The 15,962-nt window shown below is 28.0% G+C and overlaps 3 protein-coding genes across 5 annotated transcripts; all 3 read right to left on the reverse strand.

Annotated features, from left to right (window-relative positions):
* Positions 1 to 3,451: 3,451 nt before the first annotated feature.
* Positions 3,452 to 4,364, reverse strand: LOC113367502. Its single transcript, XM_026609105.1, has 2 exons — positions 4,194 to 4,364; positions 3,452 to 4,112 (listed from the first exon to the last, which is right to left on the reverse strand). Exon 2 carries the CDS (start codon positions 4,106 to 4,108, stop codon positions 3,452 to 3,454), a length of 657 nt encoding a protein of 218 aa, XP_026464890.1. The 5' UTR covers positions 4,109 to 4,112; positions 4,194 to 4,364.
* Positions 4,365 to 4,881: 517 nt separating this feature from the next.
* LOC113368021 lies at positions 4,882 to 7,111 on the reverse strand. Its single transcript, XM_026609586.1, has 5 exons — positions 6,998 to 7,111; positions 6,664 to 6,821; positions 6,178 to 6,495; positions 5,761 to 6,010; positions 4,882 to 5,187 (listed from the first exon to the last, which is right to left on the reverse strand). Exons 2-5 carry the CDS (start codon positions 6,718 to 6,720, stop codon positions 5,069 to 5,071), a joined length of 744 nt encoding a protein of 247 aa, XP_026465371.1. The 5' UTR covers positions 6,721 to 6,821; positions 6,998 to 7,111; the 3' UTR covers positions 4,882 to 5,068.
* Positions 7,112 to 9,108: 1,997 nt separating this feature from the next.
* Positions 9,109 to 13,852, reverse strand: LOC113365792 (85/88 kDa calcium-independent phospholipase A2-like). 3 transcript variants are annotated; one of them, XM_026607337.1, is made up of 11 exons: positions 13,758 to 13,852; positions 13,362 to 13,566; positions 13,194 to 13,284; positions 12,863 to 13,030; positions 12,667 to 12,798; positions 12,333 to 12,510; positions 11,661 to 12,041; positions 11,324 to 11,527; positions 10,636 to 10,935; positions 9,923 to 10,145; positions 9,109 to 9,730 (listed from the first exon to the last, which is right to left on the reverse strand). In XM_026607337.1, the coding sequence occupies exons 1-11, from the start codon at positions 13,765 to 13,767 to the stop codon at positions 9,244 to 9,246; spliced, it is 2,379 nt and encodes a 792-aa protein (XP_026463122.1). In that variant the 5' UTR covers positions 13,768 to 13,852; the 3' UTR covers positions 9,109 to 9,243. The 3 variants fall into 3 exon arrangements, with proteins under 3 accessions (XP_026463122.1, XP_026463121.1, XP_026463119.1); XM_026607336.1 differs by having other exon boundaries at positions 13,362 to 13,621; positions 13,758 to 13,811; XM_026607334.1 differs by having other exon boundaries at positions 13,362 to 13,828.
* Positions 13,853 to 15,962: the final 2,110 nt, after the last annotated feature.

A 15,962-nucleotide genomic window follows, 5' to 3' on the forward strand; every position in this document is an offset into this window, starting at 1 on the left:
AAAACTTGTCCGAAGTCTAAAGACTTTTCGTGCCAAATTATAACTGTAAATCGAGGCAGTAAACAAGGCAGAATTTATTACTAGGCTTTTACGCATATAAAAAAATTACGTAATATATTATGCGAAACTTGATATAATAATTTGTATGGATGAATATGTAGTCAGATATGAAAAAAATACAGATTATTTGTTAATATATTGCAGTATATTTCCAAGAAACCCAACAGTGATGTTTATCACTATTACTTTCAAAATCAAGTACTATTTAGTAAAACTCTGAATAATTATTACAAAACTTTTAAAATTTTGAAACAACCACTTGTTAAGTAATATTAAAAACTCGAACGATGTTATAAAATGCAAGAAAAAATATTTGATCCTGGAAACCAAATGTAAAAAATGTAATTAATAATCTTCGTGGTAATGAAACCAAAGAATAATTTAAAAACCTTCTCATGTTACTATGAGTAATAAGCTGAGTTGGATGAAAAAGCAACAAAAAATTACATCATCTGTCAAACGCATATATAACTCGAGTGAATATAAATAGGCATAAATAAGATTCATATAACAAATTATGATTTATTACAAACCTTTTAACTAAAAATAATAAATCTTGACTGTTTATGACTCGTTAAAACTAAATGAAAGAGAATTTATACAAATTTTCTGAACGATGACAGAGCAAGTATACAATATGGCGTCATTCCACTTCATTGGTTGAAACAAGTTTCAACTTGCACGGAATTTTCGAGAACGCATGGAAATTATTAAGTTAAAATTTTGTAAAATAAATAAATTGTACACGATATAATCATTTTTAATTAATGATTAATATTTACACTTGGCGATTCTAAATTTTAAGGAATTAGGGTATGGAATGATAAATAACGAATACGTTCATGGAGTGTTTTTAGAGGAGGATATAGGAATTTATATTAATTAGTATATGGTAATAAAGCAAATATAAATAATTCCTGCGCCATTTTTACAGCTCTACAATTGATTACCATCTCCCTTAGCAACCATGGTAAACCGTCCAATTTTGCAGACTACACTCAAAATTGAAGATTTACCTACTAGTAATTAAGTAATATTTAATTATAATATATTTTTTTGATCACTTACCCGGATGCGTCCGTGGATAAATCTTGAATTAAGTATCAACCAATCTTGAGAAAATATGCTCACAGTATTCACGAACAAAGTTGACTCGCGAATGACAGTGACAGTAAAGTGGATGCGGAATTTTCAGGAACTAGCATACTCCCTCCATTTGGTGACGCTGACATTGATTCCGCGCACAAAAATAGTACATCAAAATATTATTTACTTTTTATGTAATTTAAAAACGAAAAGAAAAGCTTGTTTACTGCAACAGAAATATTGTTGAATTTTTCTAACTAGTAAAAAATATATCCCGTATAAAATACAAAAAAGTACAAAATTTTTAAAAATAAATTAATTATAGAATCTAATTACCATTTCGGTGTTAAAGCAGTTTAAAATCACAATTTGTATTCTTTATTTCATTTTCAGACTTATATTTCAGGTTGTTTTGTTCAATAGAACATGACGCAATCTTGTAGCTTTCATAACTTTAAAAACATTTGATATTTTCACTCGTTTGAATGCAGTAGGTTTAATAGCTTGTAATCAGATCGTAAACGAATTAACGAATGCATTGGACCCATTTCGAAAATTAAAAGTTTAAATGAAATTAACACTTTTATTTCAAACGCAATATTTCTGTTGACTAATCTTGTAAACAAACTGTTAGACAATGAATACAATATGTCAGCTGTCAAAGCAGAATGGCGTTCAGATGTCTCCCCACTACATTTCTGGGCTATCGTACACTCCCCACCAAAGTTTTGTAATTTCCAGGGTTGTTTATGTCATCACGTAGTCGTCAACCTTCCTAGAATAAAATATACAAAATATGATCAACCTTCGTTATCAACATAAGATCAATATTTTATACATAACGATGGTCTTTTCAAAATAGCAAAGCGTTTCATTAGTCACAAATTATCATGAAAAAAAGGAAGAAACAGTTGAGGAAGATAAAAAAGACTCCTTAGTAGAAATATCACAAAAAAGCACCTTTGATAAAATGCAGAATACTTTTTTTTGCTTCTTTCATGCATTATCTTTATCTTATCATTATCCTATTACTTGTATTTAATTTTTTATATGTAAATCTTTCTATATAAAAAAGCCGAAACAACATTCTACTTATAATAATTCTATTCGATAAGACTTTCAATGGCATTCAGTGAGTCATTTTATCAATGTACATACATACTAAATTTTCACCAATTAATTGTTCCTTTAGGTGTTCAACATTAGTGTTAAATATAAATAAATAGGAAGTAGTATAGTATAAATAGGAACCTTCCTAGAATATAATATACAAAATATGATCAACCTTCGTTATCAACATAAGATCAATATTTTATACATAACGATGGTCTTTTCAAATGGCAAAGCGTTTCATTAGTCACAAATAAACTTGAAAAAATTGAAGAGTTGATGTAGATAAGAAGACTCCTTAGTAGAATAGCATAAAAGAAGCACCTTTAATAAACATAATGCAGGATACTTTTTTTGCTTCCCACATGAATAATCTCATTACTTCTATTTAATTTTTTATATATAAAATCTCAAGGGATGAGCCTTGGACACTGTGTATTACACAAGTCGTTGCAGAAATTACTTAACTTTTCACATTTTTGTCAACTAAAATTATTATTAATCTTTTTACATTTCATATAAAAAAGGATAAAAATTCATTGTGTTGACAATGAATAGCACTAACATTAATGTTAATGCTAATTTTTTTGTATTGTGTTCACATCTTTAGATGTAAGCTACCAAAGTTAATATTCACTGATCTTTACATTAAATTGAATGTTGAAACTTATTAATTAATTAATTAATTTAATTTAATTAATTCATTAATCTTTGTTTTTTTTTCTTTGATGTATCGCCCTATAAGAACTTACTCATAAATATTTCTATTAAAATAGCTTAAACAACACTGTACTAATTACTACTAATAAGCATTCTATTCGATAAGACTTTTAATGACATTCAATGAGTCATTTTATCAATATACATACATTTTAAAATATTCACCAATTAATTGTTTCTTTAGGTGTTAAACTTATATAAATAGGAAGTAGTATATGTATAGTGATCTACACAATAACATATAAAAATATTTATTTTCTTATTGAGAACATACTGACAAGAATACAATATCAATTACAAATTGGATCTCAAACACAAATATTCTTCTACTTAAATTTAACTACTAATTTATTATAGCTTAGATGATGTAATATACTATTTGATTTATATGTATACAAAAACATGAACTAATGGTACTTTATCAATATTACACTAATTCATTTACATAAATGTAGAGAACTTATAAGTAAACAATTTACAAATATGAAAAAAATATCATTAAATATACATCATTTCTGCCATCGAAGACATCTTTTTGGGGTATGTGAACAAAAGTCTCAAAATATGATGCTAATTCATCAATTGTTATATCACATGGTTCATTCATTCTGGCTTGCTGAGAGCAAGAACTATGCACTTCGGTTGATTTTAACATTAAACTACGATGAACTTCTAATTGATTTTCTAAGGTTTTAGATTTGCATCTAACTTGTTTAAATACTTTTTGTGAGTACTGCTTGTTTGCAGCTTTGGGTTTAGATGCAAATTCAGGACAGCTAGAAAGCAATGATTTAAAATTTAAAGAATCTGACTGTTCATCACCAAATACTTTGGCAGTCTTCGATAAATGTGTTCTTGTTTTGCATCCTAATACTGGATTATTAGGATTTTTCTTCATATTACGTACGACCAATTTTAATACTGGTTCTCTTAAAATAGGTTTCTTCTGTGGATTTTTCTTGAATTGTGTTTGTGATATTACATGGATATGTTTATTTGTTGAATCATTTTCAACTGCAAGCAATTTTTTATTAAACGGATTCTTAGAAGCTTTGTTGGTATCATCAATATTTTGAAATCTTGATACTATTTCAAGCTTCTCTAAGCTAACTGGCAATTCTTCATTAGTCATGATTCTGAAAACGATGAAATATTGTATAAAGAGAGCAAAGCATATGTGTTTTAAATGGTTTTGAAATAAAAAACTGTAATATTACCTGGCTATGGTACATAAAAAATGTAAATTTTCATTCTTAATGAATTCCGAATTTTACAAATGAATAAAATTGCATCAAATAAGCTTTTTTATTTCCGAAATGTCAAACTACCCAATATTTAAACAACAAAAACTTTACGTAAACAATAAAGAGTCGTTAATGCCACTTTCCATTCACTTCACCTAATTTATTAAAAATAATTACAGAAAAGAGAAACAAAAATATGGTAAATTTGCTTTGCAAATATATAAATAATAATAACACGCAATTTTTTATTGTAAATGTGATATAAATAGCTTTATAACTATGAAGTTGTTTCATAACATTCTAGAAGATGCAAAATCATACCAATGCTGCCACAAGTGAAAACAGCGTAACCAACATTGTAATAAAAAACGAATATAAATTTGAAATTATTGACAATTTGTTTTAATTTTATTTAAAAAGCGCGTACCATATTCACAATAATATAATTTTTTTTTATTACTGTTATTTGAAACATTTAATTGATGTGTAAAATAAGAAAGGTATATCTTATTATATGCTTATTTCACATAAACTTTAATCAATGAATAAATATTTTTACATTATACAGTAAATCTTATTATAGTAATTAAAAAAAAATTGGTAAAATAAATATAAATTTATATTATATTAATGATTGTACAATTAGTCACAGTTACGGTTTCTTAAATAATAATACAATATTAGAACTAACATTCATTCTTTTGTGCATTTTCTGATATATCCTATTCTATTAATATAAAAATATTAAATCAACCTATAAATAGTATAACAACCACAGATGTAAATAAATACAAGTAATAATATTTTCAGGAAATTAAAATATAAATTATAAAAGAAAAACAATAATTTTAAAACAAATTATTGGAATCAGGTGCAATGCAATCTAAACCTTGTTGCTGTTGCTCACTGCTGTGAATTCGTTCTATAATTTTAGCTACTATATGTGAAGGTGGTGAATGAGGATCTCCTATAATAAATACAAAATATTGATTATCTATTTTTATAAGCTATAAGGATACACACAAGAAAACTAAATACAAATAAACCTGATAATTAATCAGTTTTATTTAAATTTTTAAAAGCATTATATATACTTTCTAAAATTGAAGTTACATTCTAGAAAAATATATTTGAAACATGCTTTAGTCAATCAAACGATGTGATAACATTTACATTCTCAATTACTTCTATAAAATTGAACTCATTCATTCTACTTTAAGTTATACAGTGAAAAAAGATTAAACTATTGACAACATAAACTTACTAATTGTAATACTCTAAAAACTATAATGAATTTAAAAGTTTAAGAATAAAAACTTCACTAACGATAAGTAAAAATTCAATATTGTATAAAGAACACAACAATCACATGCAAAAAAGCAACACCCAAAAACAATTTCTTACTTATTTTAATTTTAATTTGTATTAATCACAAACTCATTGGAGTATGCTGATGTTTCCGGATCTATGAAAAAATGTTTAATACTATATGAATTCATAACTTTCAACAACGTAAAATAAACACACATAAAAGTGATACCTGTTAAGCCACGATAGCCCCAAACCCCAGTTTCATGCATCTCCCTTTGAAGTTGTTGTTGTTTTAAAAATTTCTCAGTATTTACACCTTTAACTTTTGATGGTCCTAAAAATCTTTGTGGAATTCTAGACAGATCTGTTTGAGACAAAGTTGGTCCAAAACCCAAGCCAAGTAATACAGCTTCTGGATCAGGCCTACGAGATTCTAACAAACTATCTACACTTGAACATCGACTAACTGCATCATCTGACTAAAAATTTAAAGGAAGAATTAAAAAGAATTATATTTTGCATGTTCATTCATTTATACATTTTGCATATTCATTTATTTATATATTCATGAGCTAAACTATTAAAACATTAATAATTTCTACTAGCTGATGAATGTTTTAAAATAATTAATCTTATTTTGTCTTACTTGAAAAGAGGAATCTCTAAGTAGAAGTCTCCTCCTTTGTGGGCTATCTGAAGGTAAAGAGGCTTCCCTCACAATTGTTCCTCTTCTTGGTATTCGAACTGGAGTGGAATGTGATATAGCTGCAGATTTATTATCAGTAACATTTTTGCTAAAGCTGCTTGATTTCACAATTGAATTATCTTGCAAAACATCAACACCATTATTCGAAGGCTTGAGCTCTACTTCTTCCTCACATTTTTCTTTATTAGATTCTTTTTGAGACTTACTAGGCAATACTGTTACTTCTGCACAAGCATTTGATTCTGCTGGTGGTCTTATCTAATGATAAATGAAATTAATCAAATTAAGTAGTAAATTACAACAAAATAAAAAATATGCCATTGGATATATCAAAGCATAAAAAGGTGTTTTATATATTCTAATACAAATGCGAATTAGTATTGAAAAGCAAGATATATCTCAGTTAAAAAATATATTTAAGAATACCGGGCTTGGCAAAGAGTCTACCCAATGCTGAACTGCAACAGGGCTTTTCCGTCTCATATCTTGCCAAAGATGTGAGATCCAATACCCAACTCGCACTCCAGAGACAATGATTGAATTGCGAAAATTTCTTCGAGGCCAATGGGAATTATTATTATGTTCTACAAAGACACAATTAGTCAATATACAAAATTAATGTTTTAGAATTATTTGTATTCAATTTAAATTGTTTTTTACAAACCAGAAACAATATCCATTTTGGTAAAGCTAAGCACAACATATAAAATTATAAACAAAGTACATTTTTATAATGCAAAGAATTATAATATGTACTTACTTGAATTTCTTTTAAAGTATACGAAGTATTCTCAGTTTCAATGCCACAATATTTAAAACATTCACTACTAAAATTTGATTATTTGAAATCATTGTATGATAGCATATGTTAATCTTATAAGATTCCTTCAGAACATTTTATTGGAATTTTCTATGATGATCAAAAATTGAAAGTTTCATAAAACATAAATAAAAAAGTCAAAATCAAAGTTTCTGCTATATAGTTTTGTTTATACCATCAAACCAACTGTTGCTTTCACGTGAGATTCATTTTATTTCATTATAGATTTTCATGGCTTGTAATATACTATAACACTTCTTTAAGACATCTTCATGATCAAATTTCGGTAAATTACATATCTGCAAATTAAAATCAGTTTTCTTTTGTATAATATAAGCAATATTTTACTGTAAGTTGCACCTTGATCGAAGCACACAGATCTGTAAATTAACCTTATAAAAAGTGTATAATTTATTTTGACAACACAAGATCTACATGTGACCCGGGTTGCACAACCTTTTGTCATCGTAATTTTTACTTAAACATTTAATATTTACTTTCAAGTTGAAAAAGGCAATAAATTATTTTAAATCTAATACTATAATTATGTATTATCACATCTTGCTTTCTAAATTTTAATATGCATTCTCTTTCAAATATTTCAAATAAGTAATCGCGAAAAAATCGAAATTGAAATCTTTCATATATCTTTACGTTTCAAAGGTTTTTGAACATTTTGGCATATCTTTGAAAAAATGGATGTATGTATGCGTGTATGTGTGTGTGCGGATAAAAATTTTTGTCGACGATCTCGGAAACCTTTTATTAAATATATTTAAAAAAAAAACAAGAATCAACCGATTTGAGAAATTTAAAAAACATTTGATTCATATTGATAAGGAGACGTGCTGATTAGTTTTTGGCATAGGCAGGTCTAGCCGTTTTGGAGATACGGGGCAAAAAGAACCAAAAATTGTAATTCAGTTTAACGAAGCGTCCGATTTGAATAATTCAAAAAAACATTTTATTTATATTGACTAAACGAAGGTCTGTTCAAATTTTTGGAAAAGCAGGTGTAGCGGTTGTAGACTCTCAATAAAAATAAGTTAAAAAATGCCATTTGGCGGTCAAAAATGTTCATTGAACATATGCATATCAAATTATTAGATATTTTATAGAGATTTTAATAATGTGTATACATTTTATCAATTTTTTAGGTTCCGTACCAAGATTTTTAATTTCAATATTCAAGTATATGGTTATCATTTAAAAAAAAATCAATATTTCAAAAAAATTCAAATTCAATATTAGAAAAAACGATTTCTTACAAAAATTTGAGAATATTTCGAAATTTTCGAATCGGATATTTTCAAAAATTCTCAAAATTTAAAAAAAAAACGATTTTTTAAAAAATTTCAAATAAATCCGACTTTTAAAAATGTTTCAAATTTTTGAAAAAAATGAACAAACTTCTTGTGAACATACACATAAGTTGTTTGTAGAACACGCTTGTCGTCCAATATAATATGCATGTATTAATTTACAATATGTATTTATAATAAATGATCTATTTGAAATTATTTAAAACAATTATTGCTTATTTTTATTCCTCAAATTTTTAATTACGGTACGGGAAGTTCCAGCAATTTGCCTTAAGGCACTATGCCATGCGCTCACTAGTTTAAATGGCAGCTATTTTCAAATACGTAAGTTAATAAGCATAATTAATTTTTTCATAGAATGGAAATTAGTAAAGAAAGTATAAAGTTATGTAATAAATACAAATAATTGTATGTACTATTTGTTATTTTCTATTGCTGATGTTTTACTACTCTGCCTATGTGATTAGCACCAATCAGTCCTTGAAGAAAGAATTTGTCAATTGTTGAATTTGAGCAGTGCTTTATTATACAAACATTTCATTTTATATTTCACTACACTATATTTTTGCTTTTGAATAAAGCTTATTTGATTACATAGAACATTTAAACAATAATTAAAATATTTATTATTAATAACAAAATAAGTACAATAACTAATAATGTAAATTATATCACAATTGGCATGATATATTGAAACAGTTAATAGCTTCATTATAATTATCATTTTGGCTATATTCAAGTTAAAATAAATAAATGATTATCTAGCTAACAATTATTTAGTACATTTAACAAAAGGTGCTGATAAGTAAAATTTTAATTTGTGATCATAATTGGACTAGCTATAAAGTGATTATCACAAAAAAATTAGAAAGCTTTCAACAAGTCCGCTATTTCAACTAAAACGTTATAGTTACTATGCATATATGCTTTTGCTTCCCACAACATATTAACTAATTTTTCATCATTTTTCTCATCCATGGCTACTTCTTCAGATAGCTGAGGTGAAAATCTAAAGTACGGTACACCTATCATGGAACACCAAGCTCTAGCTCTATCTACTACCCTTCCATCACTTGCAGTTGCTTGGTCCACCAATAAATTACCTATAGCTGATATGCCTATAGCCAGTCTCGCAGTATCCCAAACACTTTCAGGCCTGAATAAATCAATTTCTTTCAGAATCGAGACAGGAACTAAGCCTGTACCAATTGAAACTACTAAGGATACTGGTTTTGCTTCATCACCACGCCCAACTGCTTGTAATGCTAAATTGTATTCATGTATTTCTGTTAGGCAATCCAAAGTTGGGTTATTGGCTATTAATCCACCATCTAAGAATCTTCCAAATGCTCTAAAAAAAATAGTTCAACATTAAATAATATATTCATAATAATAAATGATTGAGTATCTCAAATTAACTCTTTAATTAATAATAATCCTAAATTCTAATACAAATTGTTTGCACCTAATCAGACTGATAAATCTTGCAGTAGGCACTTCCAATATTATTTAATATTTTATTCCTCCATTCATATTAACTCACCTAAAATAACTAGGAGCAGCTCCAGTGGCTCGAGCTGCTTGCCAGAGTAGCTGTTCTTCAGGTGATGCAGGATCCACAAAGGAACTACTTGGTGTAATGCCTAGCAAAGTGCTTGGAGATGGGTAATTTCGAAAAAGATGCAGATCAACTGGCTTACGATCAGCTAGTACACCAGTTATAAGTATTTTTGGATGTTTTATATCAGCCATCACTGTATCAGTGCCTAATATAAAGAAATGGTTATAAAATTTTTAGTTAATTTTGTATGAATATGAATTCTTGAATATTACATATCCTGTCTATTATTTTTGAATATTTGTTTTAAAGTAGTAGTAAGTAAAGGCAGTAAAAAAGTCAGTGTCTATTATAAAGAAATGGTTATAAAATTTTTAGTAAATTTTGTATGAATATGAATTCTTGAATATTACATATCCTGTCTATTATTTTTGAATATTTGTTTTAAAGTAGTAGTAAGTAAAGGCAGTAAAAATATATTCAAGCACATATTCAATCATAAATTATAATTAAAATATTAATTAAAAACGAACTATTAATAAGCCTAATAAGAATACATGAAATTTATTAACTCTCAATTTATTAATCAAATAATTGTGCAGATCAATATTGACTGCTGAAATAATTTTTTCAAGATTCTATCAAAATTTCAATTAGAATCTCAATTAGATTCATATTATGGATATGTAAAGGCATACCTAAAGATTCCTTTAAAATATTTTCCAATGCTTCACTGGGATATGGACGACCTCCTACAAAAGCAAGCTCTTTCATTCGAAAGTATAAACATAGACATTCTTTTAAAGTTTTTCCTGAAGCTAGAGCTAATGCCAGTATTCCTCCGGTACTGGTGCCACCTACCCAATCAAAGCAACTCAAAATTGGTGCTTTGATCACTTTTTCTAGTTCCAGAAGAAGTTGCACTAAAACCAATCCTCTTATACCACCACCATCTAAAGATAATAATCGGCCACCAAATGTCTTTTGTTTTCCACCATCTAAAAGATTTATTGAGAATTTATTTAACTTCGTATTTGAATTAAGTTTTAAAAAATACTGTAGTGAAAAATGCATACTAAATACTAACATAAAAATTGATTATAATAAATAATAATAAACTAAAAATAAATACTGTATTGTAACCACATTAATTAGTGTAAACTATTATTCAATTTATCATTAAAAAATCTTCACAAAAATGTGTGATTGGTCTTAAAAATCACCTGTAGTTTTATATAACTAAAAAACATTTATAATTTTTATATTACCAACAAAATGATATATTCTTTATAATTATTAAGATTAACATATCAATCATAGATAAGGAATATCAATCATTTAAAAAATACTTATAATTTCTATTACAAAATTAATTCATCAAATTACCTTTCAAACTCGCTTGCTCCATTGCAGCAACAGAAAGCATTTGACTTATAATTTCTCTATTTCTACCAGCTAACGGGGACGGTGGTGGCTGACCATCAAAATCACCATCAAATTTGCAACCAGGTTTACAATCTTCCATGTCTTTCAAACATCTTTCCGCTCCAACAGAATGTAATATATGCAATACCTTATCACCACTTGTGCCTATTACATATGAATTAATAAAGTCCATAAACACAAATAGTTCAATTTAAAATTGAAATGATAAACCAAATACAATTAAGAACTATATTTTATATTGGCCTTTTTGATATTGATGAGCTATTTATTATGTTACCTGTAGTAGTTACATGCCTTGGTGTTTCGCCCTTATTATTCTTAAAGTTCAAATCTGCTCCAAAAACAACTAAGCATTGGACCATAGGAATTAAATTCTGTTGCACAGCTAAATGAAGAGGTGTGTCACCATTGTAGTCAGCAATATTTGGATTTGCTTCTCGTGATAGTAGTGCTACTGCACATTCTAATCTATTGCGTAGAACCATAACATGCAATGCAGTACGTCCTTCAAAGTTGAAAGCATCTATATCGCAACCCATTCCAATTAAAGTTTCAATAACTTCTCTAGAACAACACCAATGAAGAGGTGTTCCTCCAAGTTTCATGTCATCGGGATATAGTTTATTTGAGTTATTCTGGAGAAAATCTCCTACATATCCTGAAATAGTAAGGCCAATATTAGAATGTAAAATTTGTATTTAATTTGATAGTTTCTATAGTTTTGATATTTATTTGCAAACCATGTTGATGTGATAATAAAATATATACATATGATATATAATTTAATATGATTACTCTAAACACTTTAGGATCTACTTTGTTTTTTTAATATGTAGATCTGTATATGTAATATAGGTAATCTTGGATAAAAAAATACAAAAAATTTATTTTTAATTTGATAATTTTTGATGTAAAATATATTAACACTTTGAATACTTTTTTAAAATACCTGGAGTTGAAGATTCCAGTGGTATGTCAGTGCGGGATGCAGCTATATTAACATCAGCCCCTGCTAATAAGAGTGCTTTGACACAATCTGGTTTATTGGCAAGACAAGCAACATGTAAAGGTGTATGCCCTATAGCGTTTCTTGAATTTAAACACCTTGGAGCTTCATCACTCAAAGCCTTTTTATATAATTAAAATTAGAACATCAAACATAATACTTTGTCGGCAAAAATGGTAATAAATGATAAAATGACAAACTATAAAATATTTACTTCATTTAGTTCATTTTATTATATGAATATTATATTTATAATCTATAAAATATTTTACTTTACCATAATAATGTCTTTGTTAGTCCCAGCAGCATAATGAAATACTGTATTAGCTTCATTGTCCAGATGCTCCAGGGAACTCTTAGCAGATATTAACATTTGAACAGTTTTCAAATTATTGGTTTTAATAGCTACCTAAAATAATTATTAACCAAATAATCCAAATAAATGATTGCAATGAGAATATTACGATTCAAACCTGTAATGGTGACATTCCTGTTTCATCTGAGGTATTAAGATGTGAATTTATTAAATGATTAGTAAATGTTTCATGACATCCAAAATAAGCTGCCAAGTGAGCCAGAGTCCAGGACGGATGCTCAGTTAAGGCATCACATATTTTCTGAATTCCTTGTAAGTGACACATCTAAAATATTTATACTTTACATTTTCACAGCAAATCATAGAAAATGGAGAGAAAGTTGTATTAACTGTTTTCATTAATTCATTGCATATTTGCTTTTTTAGTATTTGGTTGCAAATAATTATTAAGCAAAAGTAGTTTTATATCTGTTAAATTTGATACATACACTTTTGGCGATATCTATAAAAATTGGTAGTTTATCTTTATAGCACAAGAACTGTTGATCAGCTTCATCTCTTTTATCTGATCGAAAAACACTACAAAAATAATCTAATTATTAAAACCATTAACAAATGCTAATTTAAGTAAAAATAAACAAGCAAAGTAAACAAACCTATAAGACTGATGTAATGTTTCTGTACATGGTCTGTGCAGTACTATTTCGTATGATTTTTGATTTTTATTTCGATCTGAAGCTGGAGGTCCATACAAAACGATAGCATCTTCCCTTGTAAGAACATTTCTGGAAGTGTATTGCTCAGGACTAACAGCCAAAATTTTTGTAGGTGATGCAACCCCACTCAGGAATCCTCCAAAAACTAAACCAGATGTCAAAGCACCAAAATCAAGCCAATCCATTTTGATTACTTTTTTCTAAATTAATGTTTGACATGCATAGTTTTAAAACAATTATGGTTTAAAAATCACAACATAATTAGGAAATTGAAAGGTGTTTTATAATATTAAATAATTCGCTGTATGCTGATCTGTAACAAGATGGATGATTCACCTTTAAACATGACGTTATTAATGTTTCATAAGCTAAAAAAAATTATTACACAAATCTTCCCATACAACTCAATACATGATAACCGGTGACAGCAGATTTGACAGTTCGCAACTAGCTTCGGCTAACACCGTTATCAGGTGCAACAACCTTCTTTTTCAATTTAAATTTATTGAAATAAATTGATTGTTTTTGCTCGTGACAGTTGCGTTTGTTTATAATAAAATATTTTCACTTAAAATTAGTTTGCATAAAGTATTATTATAAGGTTTCACAGTTTTTACAATTATTTCGATGGTAATACAAAATATGCATTTTTAATTACTCACAAATAAAAACATCATTTAGCATAATATAAACCTTCTATAAGTGATACAACCAACTGGAGACAAATCAAAGTCAATATGTAAAATTATTTGATAAGATTGATAGCATCAAGGATATTTTTTTAAACGAGTGTCTTGTAAATAAAAGCTCTGTCTAAAATACATGGAAATTAATTTATTTATTTGATTGTAGAATATCTTAAAAAAAGCATATAGCTGCCAAACACAGATAACTAAGTTGAAGTTAGTAGACTTAAAGGGGCTCATTGGCTAAGGGGCTCATTAAATAAGTCTAAACGATAAAGGGTATGGGTGTATTTCCACAAGATCGACCCTGGTAATTAAATTCTAAAGGTTTTTCAATTTCCTTTATCATCTTTTGGCCATGATAACTGAAAATACGCGAAAGTGGCCCTTCTTATCGAACTCACTTTTTGTCGTAAGTGTAATGGACCACGAAAAACAATTGACGTGGTTATATTCACACTGGTTTAGGTAATATTATTTATAACAATTAATTATTAAGAACTATTTGTTTAAGTGTGTGAAATAGTGTAATTTATTTTGTGTTCTGTATTTTTGGCAGTGCGATTGTTAAGACTAATTTTTAATTGGCATCCCTAGAAAATCTATAGATTACCTTAAGTATTATGTATAAATATCACAACTAACTTTCTAGAACAAATATTTAGTCATGATCTAGATCATAGGTTCTCAAACTTTTTTGTGTCCTCTTGGGGCAACCTCTTGGGCTTTGCCATGGAACACCACTTAATTTCTAACTGTATTATAGTTTCTTCCTACTCCCTTCCAATAATGTCCAGTTCACATGTTTTTATAGTTGGAAGATCACTAATTGAAAGTATTGAATGTTTTTTTGATCATTAGTATCCAGAAATACGACAGTCTCAAAAGTGCTAAAAATATTGCCAAGCCTTTCGTTGTCTATTGTCTGACCAAGACTATTGTCAGCAAATTGGGTCTTTACAGGATCGATCATATAGAATAATACAACAGGTAAATAAATATTAACATGATGTCATGGACCGCTCAGGTTCACTGATCTAGATAATCATCTAAAGCCCAATCATCTAAGCCCAATCAGGTTCAATTAACCAACCAAATTTTGTAACTAACTTGTAGTTGAAAAATACCTTGAATTGGTTTGAATTCTTAAGAATTTCTTTATAATAAACTTTAGTAAAACATATCGTTTTTAGTGTATCTATTCAAGTCAAGTCCTTTCGGCATCGCCTGGTTTATTTACTTCTTTGGCTTCAAATTACAATTTTCATTATACTTTAACATGTACTTTGCTAGGCTACAAATACTGTTCACAATTATTTTTAACTTCTTGTGATTTAAGTAAACATACTACAATTGTAGTAATTTTTTTATATATCTTTATTTTCAGAATCTTCTGAACATTTTGGCATACCTTAGAAAAATGGATGTATGTGCGTATGTTTGGATACAATTTTTTGTCCACGATTTCGAGAGCACGGATCAATCAACTTGAATGATTCAAAAAACATTCGATTGATATTGATGGGAAGACGTGCTTATTAGCTTCAAAGGTAGTCTACCGTTCGTCGTTACAGTGCAAAAAGTGCCAAGAATGGCAATTTGGGAAAACGGAGAATACGATGTAAATGATTCGAAAAACGTTTCATTTGTATTGACGATATGAAGAACTGGTAAAGTTTTTGGAAAGGCAGGTCCAGCGGTGTTGAAAATCCAATAAAAAAGTTAAAAAAATGGCGGTTAGAAATGATCATAAAAAATAACAAATTCAAGACATTACTATTAAGAACTGCTGCAAATACTTTCAAGCTCAGTATTTTAAAAACAGGCTTTAAATTATGAAGTCAAATATCGTGTT

This window comes from Ctenocephalides felis, unplaced genomic scaffold (genome assembly GCF_003426905.1).
Source record: "Ctenocephalides felis isolate EL2017-DRISC unplaced genomic scaffold, ASM342690v1 CF-g0.4_SCAFFOLD_01170, whole genome shotgun sequence".
Classification (NCBI taxonomy): domain Eukaryota; kingdom Metazoa; phylum Arthropoda; class Insecta; order Siphonaptera; family Pulicidae; genus Ctenocephalides; species Ctenocephalides felis.

Bases quoted from the DNA above. Each gene is read 5' to 3' on its own strand.
- LOC113367502 (XM_026609105.1), bottom strand. From the start codon at position 4,108: ATGACTAATGAAGAATTGCCAGTTAGCTTAGAGAAGCTTGAAATAGTA.
- LOC113368021 (XM_026609586.1), bottom strand. From the start codon at position 6,720: ATGAGACGGAAAAGCCCTGTTGCAGTTCAGCATTGGGTAGACTCTTTG. The intron at 6,496-6,663 runs GTATTCTTAAAT...ATTTATCATTAG, and splicing joins TAGACTCTTTGCCAAGCCCG to ATAAGACCACCAGCAGAATC. The intron at 6,011-6,177 runs GTAAGACAAAAT...TTAAATTTTTAG, and splicing joins TTAGAGATTCCTCTTTTCAA to TCAGATGATGCAGTTAGTCG.
- LOC113365792 (XM_026607334.1), bottom strand. From the start codon at position 13,606: ATGGATTGGCTTGATTTTGGTGCTTTGACATCTGGTTTAGTTTTTGGA. The intron at 11,528-11,660 runs GTAACATAATAA...CATATGTAATAG, and splicing joins AAGGCATGTAACTACTACAG to GCACAAGTGGTGATAAGGTA. The intron at 9,731-9,922 runs GTGAGTTAATAT...TATTTTTTTTAG, and splicing joins GCTGCTCCTAGTTATTTTAG to AGCATTTGGAAGATTCTTAG.